Below are 18,630 nucleotides of genomic sequence, written 5' to 3'. Positions count from 1 at the left end.
AGATCTACCTCTCCTGTCCGATCCAATCACAATCTATCCAAGTCTTTCAGAACTTTTCTTTTTTTGTGTACTGTATGTGTGTCTTTATATTTGATGTTTGAAATAGATATTTAAAGATATTTAAATGAGTTTTATAAAAAGTCTAACTTTGCTTTTAGTGGATTCTGTTCGTACCGACAAAAACTTCAGGATTTGAATTATCTTCATGAATAATACATCACCATTGTGCATGAATACTAAAAGGCGATATATCTAAAAGTCATAAACATGACAAGTCAGAGTAAAGCAGAGAGACTCATGACTCAAAGAGGTCATGATTTCAGGATGATTTGGCTTACTATCTGGATTAATGAGAGCAGCGCTGAGACTGTCCTCATTAAGGTTCTGAATGATGAAGATTCAGGCTAAATCTCTAGTCTCTAGTCCTACTGGATCATTGTGCTGCCTTTGACATGATTGACCATACAATACTACAAGACAGTCGGGCTGGGACCATTCGATTGCGATTCGATATTATGATTTATTGCGATTTTTGTTAACTTTTTTAACACTAGACCATGGGAAAAAGTTGAATCCTACACATTTAGGGACTTTTACTTTGGAAAATATCTAAATTATTACAGTAAAAATGTTTGATTTTCAGCATGTATGTAGTCAGAGATGACCTGAAGTCACATATATCAGTCATTGTCAGGCATTATTTATTAATACATTTCCCTCTAAAATTAGAGGTATTTTCTTTTAATTTATATGGGACAAGTAATGCTTTAAACTACTGGTGAATATAATACAATCAATCTTATTTCCATATATGTATTTTGTATATACAGTTCCTTTTGTTAACACTTTATTTTGAAAACTGTACATAGTTTGGAAGTAGAAGTTAGATGCTTCCACTGGGACAAATAAGACCCCCAAAAAAACAAAACACTATCACACTATCATAACTATGCAGATGACACTCAAATCTACCCTACTCTGTCGACTACAGTCGAGGGCTACGACTAACGATTTTTCATTATAAATTAATCTGACAATTATATATCTATATTTATTTTTTTTCCTTTGGTCTATTAAACGTTAACATTTTTTTAAATGAATTTCTTTAAAGGCCAAAATGAAATTTCTTTATTATCCAAACAGTCCAAGTGAGGTGGCTCACTCTTTAGCTGCTTCCATCATCAATTTCAGGCGCACCATTTTTTCCAGAGCTGATGATGGAAGTAGCTATCGAGTGAGCCATCTCGAGTTGCACGTGTGCACTACCGATCGGGCGGGCTGTACGGATCAGGTAGCGAGTGACACGTGTTGTTGTTGTTGTTGTTCCTGTATAGCGTAAATGAGCTGATATATTATATGATAACGTGATATCGGATCAGTGCATAGACTTGTGCACTCACCGTTACTTGATCCAGCATTCGAAGCTGTATCAGAGGCATTAAATTACTAACTTACTACTTATTAAATTAGGCAAATTACTGCTTGTCCATAAAATCTGTCAATGCCTTGGACCAAAATACTTCTCTGACTGTTACCATATACCCCTGCTGACCTCTCAGGTCACCAGGTAGCCATCTGCAAACTGCTCCTTGAGTCCAAACCACTCCACAACATGGAGAAGCAGCATTTAGTGACTCTGCACCACCGAGCTGGAACAAACCTACATAATAGATAAGACCTGTTCCAACTTTGACAACCTTTAAATCCAAGTTAGAACTGGTTAAGAATTTATATTCTGCACTTCCTTTGACTAAACCGTAAGCACTCATCATTATCAACCTTGCACATGGCAGCTCTTTTACGTCTTTTAGTTTCATTATTTTGGCAAGCATTTCTATTGTTCTTAAGATTCCATTACCTCACTGCAGCCCACATCAAAACTGTAAAAGCACCACACAAATCAATAGTTCCCTTCATACTTATACACTTATGCTATCAACATGTATAAATAATGCTTCCAGAATATGCTGCGGTGCCGTCAGGTTGTGGCTGTTTCCCCAAAGGCACCCTTCTCATTTATAAGCAAAATGACTGTTTAACTATTCCAAAGAGCAAGGCACTCACATTCACTTTGCTGGTTAAAACTGCACTCTGTCTCTGTCTGAGATTTAATCATAAAAAATGCATGATAAAGTCTATACTGTATGTTGTTCACTTTATGTCTGCGGTATTAAACAATGTAAATTACAAATGTACAAGAGGTTTGAGGCAATTTCGGTGAAATAGGGAACTGTGCTTTTACTGAGGAGGAAGGAAATGAGAAAGTTTGTGACCCGGCAGTCATGTTGAGATCAGTTGAGGAAATACCAAGCACCGCCCACCAGCAGTACCACACTTTCTCATTTTATAGCTAAACAGCACACTACAAGATGTTTCTGTAAATATTTGAGGAGAGAAATAGGCATTAAAGTAACAGAATATTGATTCATATTTGATCAGCGCCGCCTAATTTCACCGTTTGATTGGAGTTTGTGAGTGATTGACGGTTGCCTCCGTTGAATGAGCAGCCAATAGGAATGCTCTCTGTCTCTGAAATGACCTGTGATTGGTCAAAGTCTCCCGTCACGGGCTAGATTTTTTAAAGCCTGAAAACAGAGCCATGAGGAGGTGCAGAAGTCTAGTTATCTCTCAGGAAACTTGAATTACAATATGCTGAAAGGTTATTATGGAACTTTTGCCCAATGATGCCAAAAACATACTGACTACTGAAGCTGGTTGAGACATAAACTATGAAGCTGAGAGTTCTGAGAAGTCTCTGTTAGACAGAGGTGAGGTGTTGTAGAGAGTTATTGCTTTGAGAAGGAAAGATTTGACCCTTTTAACATCTTTTTTTGTACTTGGTTGTTTGCTGTAACTGTTGTGATTAATGTCCTATGTCCTCTTGTATGCTGTGTTTGCATATTTGCCCTCTTATATAAACCAAATTTCACCCTCGAGGGACAATAAAGATGAACTGAACTGTATCGTTCCTCGTGACAGCTGAATCAGTTAAAGGTGGCACAGGTGTGGCACTATGGTGGGTCCGTCCTTGAAGCTTTGTTGAGTTTCAAGCAGGTAATGACTCCTTTGCATGACGAACGAGGATCTGTAGCAATATTCTACAATGTTCTACTACTACTGGCAGAACATGAGCGCGCATCAAATATATTTATCAGACACATTTAGGTCTCAAGGTCACCGCTCCATCTCCTCTACGGGCTCAGTCTGAAACCATTGATGTGTTACAGACTGTTACACTCTCACTGCTATTGCCCTCCAACACTGTACTACGGGCAACATAAAACAAGGTGAACCCACAGATTCTTTACTACAATGCTGATCATATGCAATGGGGGGGCTGGCACTGGATGTGCACCTTTGCAGAATGCAAAGGGACAACAGAACAAGAGTTTAAAACAGAGCAGGACCTTTAATGTGTGAAAGCAGCAACTTCAAAGCTGATCTGCCCCGATTCAAAGGACCCTAGGTTTAAAAAGCACATGAACTAGTGATGAACTACTGCTCTCCACATAAGTAGGAGCAGCCCAATCCCCCCTATAACAGCTTACTCTTATATTTCCTATATCCTAAATCCCCACAGACCTCCCTCTTCACATCGCTCTTTACCACTCAAGTATTCCTGAGCTCGTCCCAGTTTTAATGAGGTGCTCAGTGGTGGAGTTCCCTTCCCTTTCTCTCTCTTCCTTCCTTCCTAGTTTTTCCAACAGAACTTGAAGTGGTGGGACGGATCAGTACAAGTGCTGAGACAGGAAAGTGGTTCCCTATCTGCACTGATTGGAGCATTCACCTTCCCTCACACCTGGCAGAATGAGAGCCGCCTTTAGAAAGTGTTCGCGAGACAGAATAATAACCAGATCCAATGATACGCTGCAAATTATTCCTGCAATTCCTGAAAAGCTGTAACATTTACATATAAATAAGTGTGGGTTTTGCTCGTCTTTATCACCGAGAGCTTTGACACGGCAGTCATTCAGACGTGCTCTACATTAGACGAGCAGTTTCCCCGTGTTGGGAGAAATTGCGTTTCTCTTGGTTGTATGTTTTCACTTTAATTTCATGTCAAGGAGGGAAACAACAAAAGGATTTTCAGGGTCTGTGGGGTTTTGATGTTGTAAACTTTTAACATGGGAAAATGTTTCAAAGCCTTTTGGTAATAACCGGCGGCGGAGGTAGTAACAAAGCTGAATCCACGTCTGTGTAAAAGGGACAGCCGGCACACACACACACTAGACACTCTTTTTCTTCCGCAATGCCGGCATACTATCTGAAATCACACACGCAGCGTTATGGAGGGTCTTCTTTACAGCACTATTGCAGAATCCGTGTGTAAAAGGGACTCCTGATGGCGACCTCCTGACACTTGTTTGCTGTATTTAGCTGAACAACATGAGAGAGTATGGAGGATGGTACCTGCCAAAATAAAAAAATAAATCAATGAATAAATAAATGACTCAATAAATAAATAAATAAATATGTAGTAAATGTAGCAAAAATAATATTAAAAATAGATGTAGCCATTAATTAATTGATAAAAAATGTGACATAAATTTCCCCAAACTTATTTCCTAATATAAAAAAACAAAATGCAAAACTAAATAAATTAAAAATAAATGAATACATTTAAAAAAAATTATAAAAAATAAATACATAAATAAATGAAAGGGAAAATTAAACAGAAGAGTAAATAAAAAAGGGAATTAATTCAAAGATAAATAAATAAAGAAGCAAATTAAAATAGAAATATCAATTTATGTCAAATTTTATCAATTAATTAATGGCTACATATATTTGTAATATAAATTTTGCTACATTTAATGACATTTATTTATTTATCGAGTCATTTATTTGTTGATTTATTGATTTACTTTTTTTATTTTGGCAGGTTCCGTCCTCCATAAGAAAGTCTCACAGACGCAGAAACCATGAATTGGCCTTTAGAGTGGTGGTACTAACCGATGTCTCTTTTCTCCCACAAGTACACACTTTCTTGTAAAGAGCACATTAACCACAAAACAACCACGAGTTTCATTTTAGCTGTTACGGAATTAACGTCAATTAGCTAAGGCTGACATAATCTGCTGCGGGTGATGTTTGTCATTTTAACCATCGTCAGAGATTAAAGGTTTGATAAAGAGATTAATAGACATAGTCGGCCTAGCGAATACGGGTATTCTGCCAACAGTTTGATGTTTCAAAATATCATCTTTGGTTATGGAGGAAATGTGATCGTCATTTTTCACTATTTTGTGACATTTTATAAACTACACAGTTCATTGAAAGAAAAGGTTAATTAATAATAATGATGGTTACTTGCAGCCCCTTTTTGAAATGTCTACTCATCCACATTCAATGAGGCTCAATGACATTTGGTTCATAATTGTGTTTGGGAAAACTCAATAACATGTCCACACACATATCACTGTGCTGTTTCATTGAGAACTATTTTCTACCAAAGTACACCTGCCAACTGTCTATCTCTTACGCAGGAGGACGAGCGTGCCAGCACTCATGGATTAGTGAGTCACTCGTGTGACGACACAGGCTTGGATGCAAACAGCATTCCTCTGAGCTGAGCCACAGTACAGTGATGTTGTGTGTCTCATCCATGGCGCTCTTCCTTCAGGCGGGAGATATAATCAATCCATTCATGTCTGCGTGAGGGAGGGAACACCTCCACAACATTTAAGCTTCAGAGAGAATGTGCCCTGATTGATTCTGTGAGCCAACAGTCTCCTCTATTTTTAAAGCAACAGTTTATCAAATAAAAGGTCATGAATCAGAAGCATTCAGGGATGGATGGGATGGACTTTTGTGACGTTAAAGGTGCTCAATGTGAGATTGGGAGCATTTCTATTGCCTCTGCATGGCTCTCACCATATAGTTTAGTCACTCATTAGTGTCAACTTACTCTTTAAACAATCTCTGAACCCATCTGCTTCTGGTCTGACGACGGTTAAGTCTCTGGGGGCCAAGAAGCTATGGGGTTCTGGTGTAGCCAGCGGATATCTGGCCAAGACTTCCTCTTCCGTGCGCTGCTCATTGTTTACAGTCCGATTAGCAACTTGAGACACGAAACTGGAGTTGAGAGAAGACGTCTATGACAGGACTGTTTCACAAGTAGAGATACCACTTTTTAATGTCCGATACCGATACAACAACCTTGAGTATCTGCCGATACTGATACCAATCCGATACCGTCTTTTTCCCTCTCTTACACAACTAGGTTTTATAAATTGAATAACCTTAGTTACTTTGCAGATTCACACAAGTAGCCAGTTTACGAGCTAATTTTAAACCAAAAAAAGCAAAATCATCATCAGACGATAGCCGATGGGTTCCCATATTGCATTACGGCCAATGCGTTCTGCCTCTTTTACTCTCCACACGGACTGCTTACCTGCATTCAACCAAAGCCTGCTCGAATGTGATCGGTCCACTCGAAACTACAAACGGAAACCAGAGCGCTTCCGGGATCAAAATCTTGTCCAGAGATTCTACATATGAATGCAGAATCTGTTTATGGAGATTACTCTTTACAAACAACAGAAAAGAAGTGTTTGAAAATATATGTGATATTTCATTGCACAAACATTTAGAGAAATAGAGATATAAAGCTAAACAGTACTCCTTTAAGTTATGTAGAAAACTGAAATAGCATCTGACACTTGCTCTCAGAGAGGAGGCAGCGCCGTTATCTCTTTTCTCAGTTCATCATAAAAGAACTGTTGTTGTTGTAGAACTACATTACACTCCAGCCTGGCATGGAGACTGATAGCATTAGACTGGAACCGGAAGCTCTCAGAAACACAGCGCTCTCTGGCAGCCCCTCACCTACACAACGTAGACCCACAGAGCATAAACATAACACTTAGAAAATGGATAATGACTAAAAGAAGCCCACACAGCAGACCGGAGAGGACCTCGCGCAGTATTTCTGTGGGTGTTACGAATAACAGCCACGCAATCTTGTTAGATTTCAAACAAAATATTCGTCAAGGGTTCAACCTCGCCGACACGCCGGCCGGGTGTTTGCAGATGGAAAAATGAGGGTGGTGTGAAAAGGTGAGCTGGGCATTGCCAGGGAACGTGTCTCTAATGAAAGTTTGCCTGTTTGGAGGTCGTGCCACAACAGTTCTGCCGACTGCGTAGCCGATCCCTGCTTCCTCCCCCCACCTGGAAATAACAGCCCACGCTTTCAAGAGCTCTCAGATCATTCCATACAGATTCCTCTGGGCTCACAGCAACAGGCCTTGCATTGCAAAAGCATGTGGAGCGCAGGCCCTGGGCAGGCTGCGCTCAGCGCCTGGTTAAATGGGCCGTGTTGCAGGCGAGATATTGTCGAGAAAACCGCTGAGCACGGAGTTTGTTTGAATCCCGGCGGAGCAAAAGTGCATTAGGAGTTTGGAGGGCTTTTTTTTTTTAACCTCTTGATGACATGTCTGCGATTGAGAGGGTGTGAGAAAACTGACAAGGAGAGCAATCAAAAAAGGAAGGGTGCAGAGCATGTTGAGAACAGGAAGCAGCATGGAGTGACGCAACAATCCTTTGAGCTGCAGGGTAAGAACCAAGGCCCCCAGGAAGAGAGCCAGACGGTGGTGCTACTACAACTTCCGGGTCTGTTACGTGATGCCATTGACTTACATTAGGAAAGAGATGTCTGTAACTCAAAGGATCATTTTTTTTTAGGTAAATCAACTTCCCGGTGTGAACACTTGAATAGCCCTTATTTAAATCGTTAGGTCCTAAAAGTTGTAAAATGCACAATAGCTGAGTTATTTCCCTTCCTCCGTTCATGTGAATGAGACCCAGACCGAGGCTGGAGTGAGGGCTGGGAGGCGGAGTTAAAGGAGACGCTACTGTGCCTGCTCAACGGGCCCAATCGATGCGGAAGATCGCCAGAAGATCCGCGTAATTTTATACTATAGTCAAGATATTTTTGTTTCATGCGCCACTGATCAACTTCAATACATCAGACCGGCAATACGTCATCCAGAGTAGGCTGTCATCACCACGCCTTTTCTGGGGGGAATACAATCTGTACTGATGTCAGAACCGTCACGCAGAACCATTAATGAGCCACCTGATCTAAATGTTTCACGGTGTAAATCCAGGATGGATTTTGTAGAACTCTAAAATCCTTTCAGTTGCATCCGTGACTGATTGAGAATGCCACTGGAAATGAACTCAACAGAAACATGTCTACAATGCAAACTCCACCCACACATTTGTCCAACTGGGCCAAAATAAACACTGAAAGTGAGAGTTGTTAATGTAAAACATGCTGCCCACAGAGATGCGCTGTATTTATCCCGAGGCAAAGAAACACTGGTGTAAAACATTTCAAGAGAATGCGTCAGCCAGCCGCTTACATTTGTGGGCGAGGCTAAGTAGTCAGCTTGACCAAAACACAACATGCACAAAGAAGCGGCGTATTGACAAAAGAAACTGAGACGTTGGAATTTTTACTGGCTCAGTTTCTGTGAGGAGGGTCACACAGATCTCCAGGATTGGCTTACTGCTGCTCCTGGCAGTACAGAAAAGCAAAAGATATGCTTGAGGTAGATTGGAAACAGTCACACCGTTAAATGATCACAGAGAAGTTTATCTTTTATATTTATCTTTTATTCACTTTACTTTACAATTCTTTAAAGTGGCAGTAGGCAGTATATTTTTCGCATCATTGGGCAAAAATTCCATAATATATGTATATATATATATATATATATATATATATATGTATGTATGTATATGAATGATTTTCTGTGTGACAGTTTATCGTCTTGTCTTTAGATGAACAGAGGCTGCGTTCAGAGATGAACTGTTGATGGCAGATGGATGGTGTGATGGTTGATGACTGTGCTTCTGCTGACTGCTGCAAATTAGCCCCCGGCTTTAATAGCACACAATCACCACTTTCCTGATGTATTGTTTTTTTCGGAGGGGGATTTTCAAGCAGGCGGTTGGAGCAGAGGAACAGCCAATTATCACTGTTCTATTTAGAGTGGTTTTTGGCCAGTTATGATCTGCAGCCAATTAACTGGTGCATTACTGGTTCGACACCATGCTGCAGAAAAAAAAAAAAAACGCTGATACAAAGTAATGGATCGACAAAAAAATGAAACAATATGGTGAAACATAAAGGGAGGAGGAGGACAGACTGGCTGGGGAGACGAGACGGAGACGTGGCACAGTCCTCTTCTGTTGGACCTGCTGCCAGTTCACAAACAAGTGGGGGACATGTGGTATTATATATTAAATAAAGACATTTTAACTGCTTACTAATCAGTATCTGTGCTCATATAACTCGTTAGTAAAGACCCGGAAAATTAATTAAGAAATGTTTCAAAACACTAATAATTGAGTTGAAAAATGTAGTGTTACTGACAACTTTAATAAATGAAATATCTTGCAGTACATATTCTCAAATATAAGCCAGTATTGAAATATTTCAAACAATACCGTAGCGTGACAAGCATGAAAAATGAGGCCGGTTGTGGTAGATTCAGTATAATAAAGTCCATCAGTACAACAGAGTCATGTCATGTTCACCACTCTGCTGAGAACACTTTGTTATATCACAAATACTGTTCTCATTCAACAATTATTTCCAATCTTCTACTTTTTGTTGGTTTTTGATCACTCATATAAGATCAAGGTTAAGTTACCAGTTAGGCTCTTAATGTGAAACATCAGAGCAGGAAGTGCTTAGCATCACTGACGGTAACTTAGCAACGATCGGAAGAGAGATGTTAAAGAGAGATGTACATTATACAGAATGTATTACGACAACAGGTATAACAATGTCTTACTTTGAGAATTAGAGATTAGGGCTGTCAATTGATTCAAATATTTAATTGAAAAATCAAAATGTACCTTAAAGGGAGATTTGTCAAGTATTTAATACTCTTATCAACATGGGAGTGGACAAATATGCTGCTTTATGCAAATGTATGTATATATTTATTATTGAAAATCAATTAACAACACAAAACAATGACAAATATTGTCCAGAAACCCTCACAGGTACTGCATTTAGCATAAAAAATATACTCAAATCATAACATGGCAAACTGCAGCCCAACAGGCAACAACAGCTGTCAGTGTGTCAGTGTGCTGACTTGACTATGACTTGCCCCAAACTGCATGTGATTATCATAAAGTGGGCATGTCTGTAAAGGGGAGACTCGTGGGTACCCATAGAAGCCATTTTCATTCACAAATCTGGAGGTCAGAGGTCAAGGAACCCCTTTGAAAATGGCCATGACAGTTTTTCCTCGCCGAAATTTAGCGTAAGTTTGGAGCGTTATTTAGCCTCCTTCACGACAAGCTAGTATGACATGGATTAAAACTAATGGATTTCTTAGGTTTTCTAGTTTTATATGATGCCAGTAGCTTCACTTGTTAATGTGTTAAAGAAATTAGCGTTATCATCGCTTTAACTTTGACAGACCTAATTGAGATGTTTGGTATCTATGATGATTTATTGATCACATGACGGATCAATGAAGGAAGGAAGCCAAAAAACAGCCTCAGTAGCAGGTTGTGTCTAGATGGTTACCCTAGAGAGATGCTTTAGGTTAGGCATTGACCCCTAACCCTTGTTTGAATCAAGAAACCATTTAACAAGGAGGAAGAGTTGAGTTTGCATCGACAGCTAAATAAAACAGAAGCTTCTTACTAAAACGTGATCAAATATACTGAGTGAACAGTTTACTAATAACATCTAAGAGATCATTCCCAAAAATATCAGATACGTTTTTATGTAAAAACTAATAGGATTGGACTGCAGGAGAGGCTGCAGCCAACAATTATTATCATTATTCATTCATGTTTTTGTTTTTTTTAAATGAATCATTTAATCTGTGAAATATCAGAAAATACTAGGAAATGCCCAGCATGATTTGCCAAGGCAACATCTTCAAATGTCTTGTTTTGTCTAATCAACAGTCCCAAACCGAAAAATGTTCAGTTTACTATGATATATAACAGAGAAAAGATTGGATCAACTTCTTGTTTCAGTACTAGAGGAAATCATGCTATATAAAGACAACATCTATTCAGTGTTTGGGAGGTGGTGGTAGCTCCACGTATAGAGCCAGAGTTCAGCCGCCCACACACACACAGCTCTGGAGCTGACCTCTGACCTTTGACATTCATGTGGGGTGGCCTTATAGGAACTGTTTCCATTAAACTGAAAACAGGTCATGTAGAAAATTGTCATCTTGTATACTGCTTTGGCTGTATAGAGTGCTCCAGGGATGACGTATTTTTATAAGACAACCAGGAAGTTAGCATCGCCCTGGTTCCCTCGACAACAAACCAATGGGGATTTTTCCATTGGGTTTTTTGTGGGGTATTTATTGACATATCTTATAATGTAGAACAAAACATTAAAAGGGACTGTATGTACGTTTTTACACGTATAAATGTTTTTTTAATCGTCTTTTTATTTCCAATGTGTGAACAGGTTGTAACCTAACCTAAAACAATTAGACCTTCTGCGACTTTCTGGGTTTCCTCGATCAGCCTGTAGACCGACGGGAGACTTTGACCAATCACAGGTCATTTCATTGAGAGAGTGTTCCTATTGGCTGTGCTCTGGTCATGTGACCGGAACTTGGCGTTCCTTCACCAGATTTCACAATAGCGGCAGCGTCACAAACTTTCTCATTTTACCGCTAAACCGTGCACTACAAGATGATTCTGAAAACATTTGAGGCGAGAAATAGGCATTAAAGTAACATAATATTGATTCATATTTGATCAGCGCTGCCTAGTTTGACCGTTTGGTCGGAGTTCGCGAGTGATTGACAGCCGGCTCTCATAGACGGCAGCTGGACAGCAGACCTCAGATCAGTTCTTACTGCTTGTTTTCCTCCGGTAAGTGAAATCTTGCAGATGCCGTTAGGAGCACCGGAGGACACAGAGTTTTATAAAAGTAACTTTTTTTTTTAATCATATTTGCTCCAATTTAATCACAGACCTTATTTCAGGCATCTAACTAAAAACCCATTAAAAAAAAACCATTGACTTCCAGACAAGGGAACCGGAAGTGCTGAAATGCTAACTCATTTCCAGGTTTTAGGACTCATTCCTGCAGCACTCTATTGTCTCTAATTATTAAATCAATAAATTGACAGCACAAAAGGATCAAATCTCACTGCAATTCTCTACAGTACTTAAAGTGTGTGGACAAAAAGCACCAGCAGTGTGAAAGCATCACAAACTACAGGGCTGTATAGTGTTGCATGTAGACCGAATCTGACAGGCTACAACATGTTCATGCTATAGGATGTTTTATACAACACTACATTTGTGTTCCTGCACTGAAAACATCGTCTGCGACACACACTTAACTACATTAACTTGGAACATCTTTCTTGAATGGGGGATAGTGTTTTCCTCAGTCCACAGGGTGAGCCAACTATCTTATCTGGCTGGCTGAGGTTGGGAAGATGCTGAATACATTCAACATAATACCACAATACATTTAACTTTTAGAGTTTCATGTTGTTTCAGTACTGACCTCCGAGCAGTCAAGACAGAGGAACCAGGAATTTACATGGTGGTGGGTTTTCCCCCATGAAGTCCACAAATAACTGAGTGAAATGTGGACTATACTCCTCTACTGTACCGGTCTGCTGTATTCTCTAAACTGCTGCCTTTTATGGACAAAGAGGACACAGGGTCTGTAGTTTGGCTGAAAAAAAAACGACTGTGAACATCTAATTATAATACAGACAATTCAGTCCTTAACTCTAAATAACATTTTGTTGTTCTAAAATACTGTGCAAACTTCTATAATAAATCTTGGAAAAAATGGACCCGAAACCCCTTTGCAAATTCTACCAATTTAATGTTCAATTGCATACAGTGAAATATAAGCATATTATAAAACATATTGCACTTTGTTTTTACAACAACTAACATCTTCTGTTAAATTCGGCATTAAAATCACAACTCAATAATGTCAACTTTTTGAATTTAACCTCATTTCCCCAAAAGAGCACACCACCTATACCAGTGAGGCAAGTGTTGTGGGAGTAATGTTAACCAGGGTGCTAAAGGATGATAACAAGTAGTATCACAGTGGTTAATGTGTTGGTGTTTTTAAATGTAGCCTATAGCAATATGGAGAATGAATCCATACTATTCAGAAAACATCTATAATAAATCTTGGAAAAAGTGGATTAAGAGAACCGAAACCCCTTTGCAAATTCTGCCAATTTAAAGTTCAATTGCACACAGTGAAATATAAGCATATCATAAAACACATTACACTTTGTTTTTACAACAACTAACATCTTCTGTTAAATTCGGCATTAAAATCACAACTCAATAATGTCAACTTTTTTAATTAAACCTCTTTTTAACCCCTCTGGACCGCACCACCTATACCAGTGAGGCAGTGTTGTGGGAGCGTTAAAACAAGGGTGCTAAATAGTGATAAAAGTAGTATCACAGTGTTATTCAGTGGTTAATGTGTTAGTGTTTTTAGATGCAGCTTATTAGTAATATGAAGAATGAATACATGCTATTCAGAATAATATCTAATAGTGTGTGTTGTGATTTTTGCCCAGATAAGCAACGTGGCGTTAAATTGGCTGTTTTTTACATGGAGTTTGGCGTGAGCAGCTTTGAGTTTTTATATAACGGTAAAAGTAAAGTTTTTATTACCTTGTTCTCCGGTGTTTCCGCTGGCTCTGTCCAGTGTGCCGCTCAGCAACAGAAAAGAAAGAAAAACGAGCAAACGTCCACATTTTGCCGGTGATATTTGGGCATTTTTCTGCCTGTGTTTACTGTACATCCCTGTGACCCTCTCAGAGACCGCCCGACCGTCCTCCCTTCTGCTCCTCTCAGTGCTACTCTCTGACTCCACGGAGACACTCAGAGCGTCAACGGCGGGAGAGGAGGAGACAGAGCTTCCGGTCTTGACCTTCACAATAAAACCGTGGTGAGCATAATAAGTGACACAAATAGAAGTGAACAATTTTTTTTTTTCCAATATTATATTTATTGTTTTTTTTGTTCATTTTAAAAAAACAGAACAAACAATCACAAACGTCCCCCCAATAATAACATTCTCGGTACAAAGAAACTTAACAAACCTAATATTAATATAAAATAAGCCAGTATAGATAAAGGAAAATATAATGAAAAAATAGATTAAAAAAAAAATAGATAAATAAGTGGAAAGAATATACACATGTAAAATAAAAAATTAAAATCAAAAACAATACAATGAAATAAAATCTATTTATATATATATATATATATATATATATATATACTGTATACATATATACATACATATACACACACGCAGTATATACAGCTCGCTCCACTCTCACGTGCATGCACGCTCACTACACACTGCAGAAGAGTTAGTAGCTCTGAGAATATCTAGTGAATGTACAGTGGACGTTTGTGCAGAAATAAATGCTGCAGCTCCTCCAGACCAACAGAGGTTTTCCGTGTCTTGTGAAGTGATGGGGCTCCGCAGAGAGAAACGTTATCGTCTCCGACCAAAACTCCGGTGTCTCCCCTGCTCCCTCCGGCCGCGGTCGGGAGGCTGAAGCAGTAAAAGCCAACACTAGGATCAGCAGTGATTCATGGAGAGACCTTCGTCTGGTCAGCTAACATTACTGCCAATGGTATGCTGTGTGTCGCCTCACTGTTTTGACGGATGCTCGCTCACATTCAGGTAGCAACAGGACGCTGACTTTCGTTGACTTAACGGCCACAGGTGTGGCTGTTACAACCAATTTCTGATTCTTACAAACAGTCCCTTTAAATGTCACATTCTATGGAGGACTCTAAAGGACTAATGCTATAATGAAAATGAATAAATGAATAGCATGCTACTGTGACCAGTGGATATCACATATCTACCAGCCGTTTTTTTTTTTTATTATTTATCTTATATTATTATCATTATTATATTACATGGATTGACGCAATAGGATTTCATTTTAAAGTTCATGCAGAAGATGGTGGAGTCAACACCAGTTGTGCAGGTTTTAAAGCAGCAGTGGGGAGAATTGGAGCAAATATGATTAAAAAAAGAAACAAAGCTTTGACAATAAAGGACACATTAAATTACATTTGATGTTTAAGGTGTCTATCTATCTATCTATCTTTCCACCAGAACTCACAAATGAACCATATTTCCCATAATAATAACTTGAAAACATAGGTAAAGGACTCCATTAAGCATCTGGGTATTTAAATGCAGTCTTTAAGATGTGGTTGAGATGTGGCTCAATGCATGGGAAATCAAATGTTCAGTTCTGTGTGGCAGATTATAAAAGATAACCGAAAGAAGATTTTAAATGTAAGTTGCGACCTTACATTTCTTCTGCCAAGTTTATAGACTTTCCTTTTTCTCATTCAGCAAAGTCTGAGGTGTACAATACGAGAAAGGCATTAAGGTCAAAATGTCTTATTTTCCACTATATGTTCTTATACTATACAGAACCTACATTATGTTTTTCCTTGACTGGAAAAGCTCCACCTCAGAAAGGATAAACTGTAGGTTCAAGGCTGGATAGTAAACACAGATTCGCTTTATTTGGGAACACAGTCAACATCTTTTGTGTACACAGAACGCTACAGTAAGCTGAACACAGTCAGCTTGTTCTCTCCGTCCTTTCAGTGTGTATTCCTGTAACCTCGCCGCAAAGCCAAAGCGAGTAAACACCTGTTTCCTGGCCTATTTATCAGCCAGCTAATCAGCCTGATAACCTGCAGCTGTCCCGCCTGCTGCTGATCGCTGCTGCTGCCACAGCTGCAGGTCCTCAGACACAGGAACTAGGGCCACTTTAATACCATCAGCTGCAATATTAACATATTTAATGGTCTATACTCACTAGATCTAATCTAGTGTGGGCCTACTTACAAATGTTTTCTGACTCGTAGACCACAATGTTTTGGGTTTTTTTCCCACAAAATTTCAGACTTTTATTTTGAAGTCAAAATCCACTGTCATCCGGTAATATCCTTGTTGTGTTTAACCTGAGGGCACTTGGTGCTTGAGAAAACAAGGTTTGATTAAAGTTGTTTCCTTGTTTGTTTTATTTACATATGATAACAAATCTGCTTAAATGGAGACTATTATTAAATTAATTAAAAAAAAAATGTTGGTTTCATGTTTCAGCATTAAAGAATAATTGATCAATTAAACAAGAAATTGCTGATTAAATAAAATAAGGCAGCATGGACTATATATATATATATAAAAGGGGTTTTACTTAAAACTGCAACTAAATTAAATAGATTAAATTAAATTAAATTAAATTAAATTAAATTAAATTAAATTAAATAGATTTAATTTATTTTTCATTTATGACAGTAATATTGCTTTAAATAATTGGCTTAATTAAGCATACGTGAGCTCAGGTAGGCAGGTAGACAGACAGGTGGCTCGTCCAATCATTTCATTCATTTTTAGAAACCAGATTCTTTTTTTGTCAGAGCATTTGATTTATTGATTTTTTTTTACAATGCAGTGTTGTGAATGTGCTGCTATTGATCTATTTGGGAAGACAGGTACAATAATTCACCCAGCTGAAGATAAAGACATGAATAATTTTTTCTAAATCTTGTCTGGACATGAAACCTTATTCCTACAGTATTGGTATTATAATGGATTTTTTTCACAACCAGCAGACACAGAGCGACATTAGCATTTATCTGGAGTCATGTTTCTGTCCACCCAAGTCCAATAATCGCTCTCCGTTTAGCTCTCTCTTTGTCGGTTAACTGTTGAGAAAAATATCTCTTTAGCTGCTAAATGTTCCACTTTTCTCTCCAGCTATACATGACTCATTTGCAGTTGTAGTAACAACAACGATGAATCGATGATTGTGTGAATGCACAGAACTGGAACATGGTCTTGGTGTGAAAGGTTTGAATGCAAAAAGTTGGCAATGAATATTCTGTTGTTGTTTTGTTGTTGTTTCTTCCCTGGTGTGTAAAGGTTTTAAAGTGGCAGTAGGCAGTATATTTTTGGCATCATTGAGCAAAACTTCCATAATAACCTTTCAGCATATTGTAATTCAAGTGTTCTGAGAGAAAACTAGACTTCTGCACCTCCTCATGGCTCTGTTTTCAGGTTTTAGAAAATCTAGCCCGTGACGGGAGACTTTGACCAATCACAGGTCATTTCATTGAGAGAGCGTTCCTATTGACTGTGCTCCAGTCATGTGACCAGAACTTGGTGTTCTTTCACCAGATTTCACATTTCGGCGTCACAAACTTTCTCATTTTACCGCTAAACCGTGCACTACAAGATGATTCTGAAAACATTTGAGGAGAGAAATAGGCATTAACGTAACAGAATATTGATTCATATTTGATCAGCGCTGCCTAGTTTCACCGTTTGGTCGGAGTTCGCAAGTGATTGACAGCCGGCTCTCATAGACGGCAGATGGACAGCGGACCTCAGATCAGCTCTTACTGCTTGTTTTCCTTCGGTCTGTGAAATCTTGCAGATGCCGTTAGGAGCACTGGAGGACACAGAGGAACATGATTTTTTTCAGGTTACCTGTTTCATGCACTACTGTCACGGTATAGTGACCGTTTTATAAAAATAACTTTTTTAAAAACATAGTTGCTCCAATCTCGCCTACTTCAGCTTTAACCCATTCATCTTGCTCTGTAGTACCCCCCCTCTGAACGTCTGTGCGCTTAACTTGCTTTCCGTGACGTGCTCCTCATTCCTCCACACCATGAGCTCTGCATTGGTTTAATTTAATTTAAGTCAACAAATTGATGCAGACAGAAAACTAAACCAAAATGCTTGAGGGATGCAGGATTATTATCATCATCCCATCACGGTCTTAACAAAAAGAGCTTCTCAGCAGCACAGTGCTCTCATGCGTTCGTACTCTCTCCTGCCATCTGACCGACCAACAATCCGAAATGACAACCTGTGACTGCAACAGTAATAACTTGTGCAAACAAGATGATAAAATGTGCAAACAAGATAATTCCAACAACTTGTTGACAAAACAAGACAATAATTTGATAAAAGATCATTATTATTAGGACTTCGGGGGCTCCATACTAATTCCTTCTTTGGTGCCTTGTGATGATATCTGGCCTCATAGTACTATAAATACATGTTTTGGGCTGTTTATGAGCTACAGGGTTTTGGTACTGTGATGCAGACTACCTCTCAGTTTTCTCTTACCACCAGAGGATCTATTCAATATTAATTCAAACACAGAGCTCTATACGCCTGCAGCAATGCCGAATATAAACATTTTTGTGCAACTCCATTTGTATCTTCCTTCCTCTCAGTGGTGTGTTTTTCTCCCTTCTGTCCCTTCTCATCTCTCAGCCTTGTGTGCAAAATCAAACAATCTGAAGAGCTTCAGCTTTCACATCAGCTTACTGGCTGCATTGCCCTCTGCTCTGCTGCCATATCTGGCCCAGCACAAAATGACATCCACAGCCTCGGTCTAGTTGAGAAAAGCTATCTGTTTCGTCCAGGGGACTCAGATCATGTGCTGGCGAGCTGCTTACTCCATAATGAGTGGATGTGTAGCACTCGGAGCATGCTGGCAAGGCCGGGATGAAGCCCAGAGTCATTGTCTCTCCATCCCTCTGCTACAGCAGCGTGCTGGT

General features: G+C 39.1%; 1 protein-coding gene across 1 annotated transcript in view; it reads right to left on the bottom strand.

The window, feature by feature from the left end:
• The window catches only part of adam19a (ADAM metallopeptidase domain 19a), a 171,749-nt gene extending 157,830 nt beyond the window's left edge, over positions 1–13,919 (bottom strand). Inside the window, exon 1 of the mRNA XM_037758149.1 lies at positions 13,678–13,919. Coding sequence (XP_037614077.1) covers positions 13,678–13,807 — 130 coding nt within the window. The 5' untranslated portion in view covers positions 13,808–13,919. The remainder of the gene's footprint in view (positions 1–13,677) is intronic.
• Between the last annotated feature and the right edge of the window lie 4,711 nt (positions 13,920–18,630).

Source organism: Sebastes umbrosus, chromosome 22 (assembly GCF_015220745.1).
Source record: "Sebastes umbrosus isolate fSebUmb1 chromosome 22, fSebUmb1.pri, whole genome shotgun sequence".
NCBI classification, from domain to species: Eukaryota; Metazoa; Chordata; class Actinopteri; order Perciformes; family Sebastidae; genus Sebastes; species Sebastes umbrosus.
This window is presented reverse-complemented; position numbering and strand designations above follow the sequence as displayed.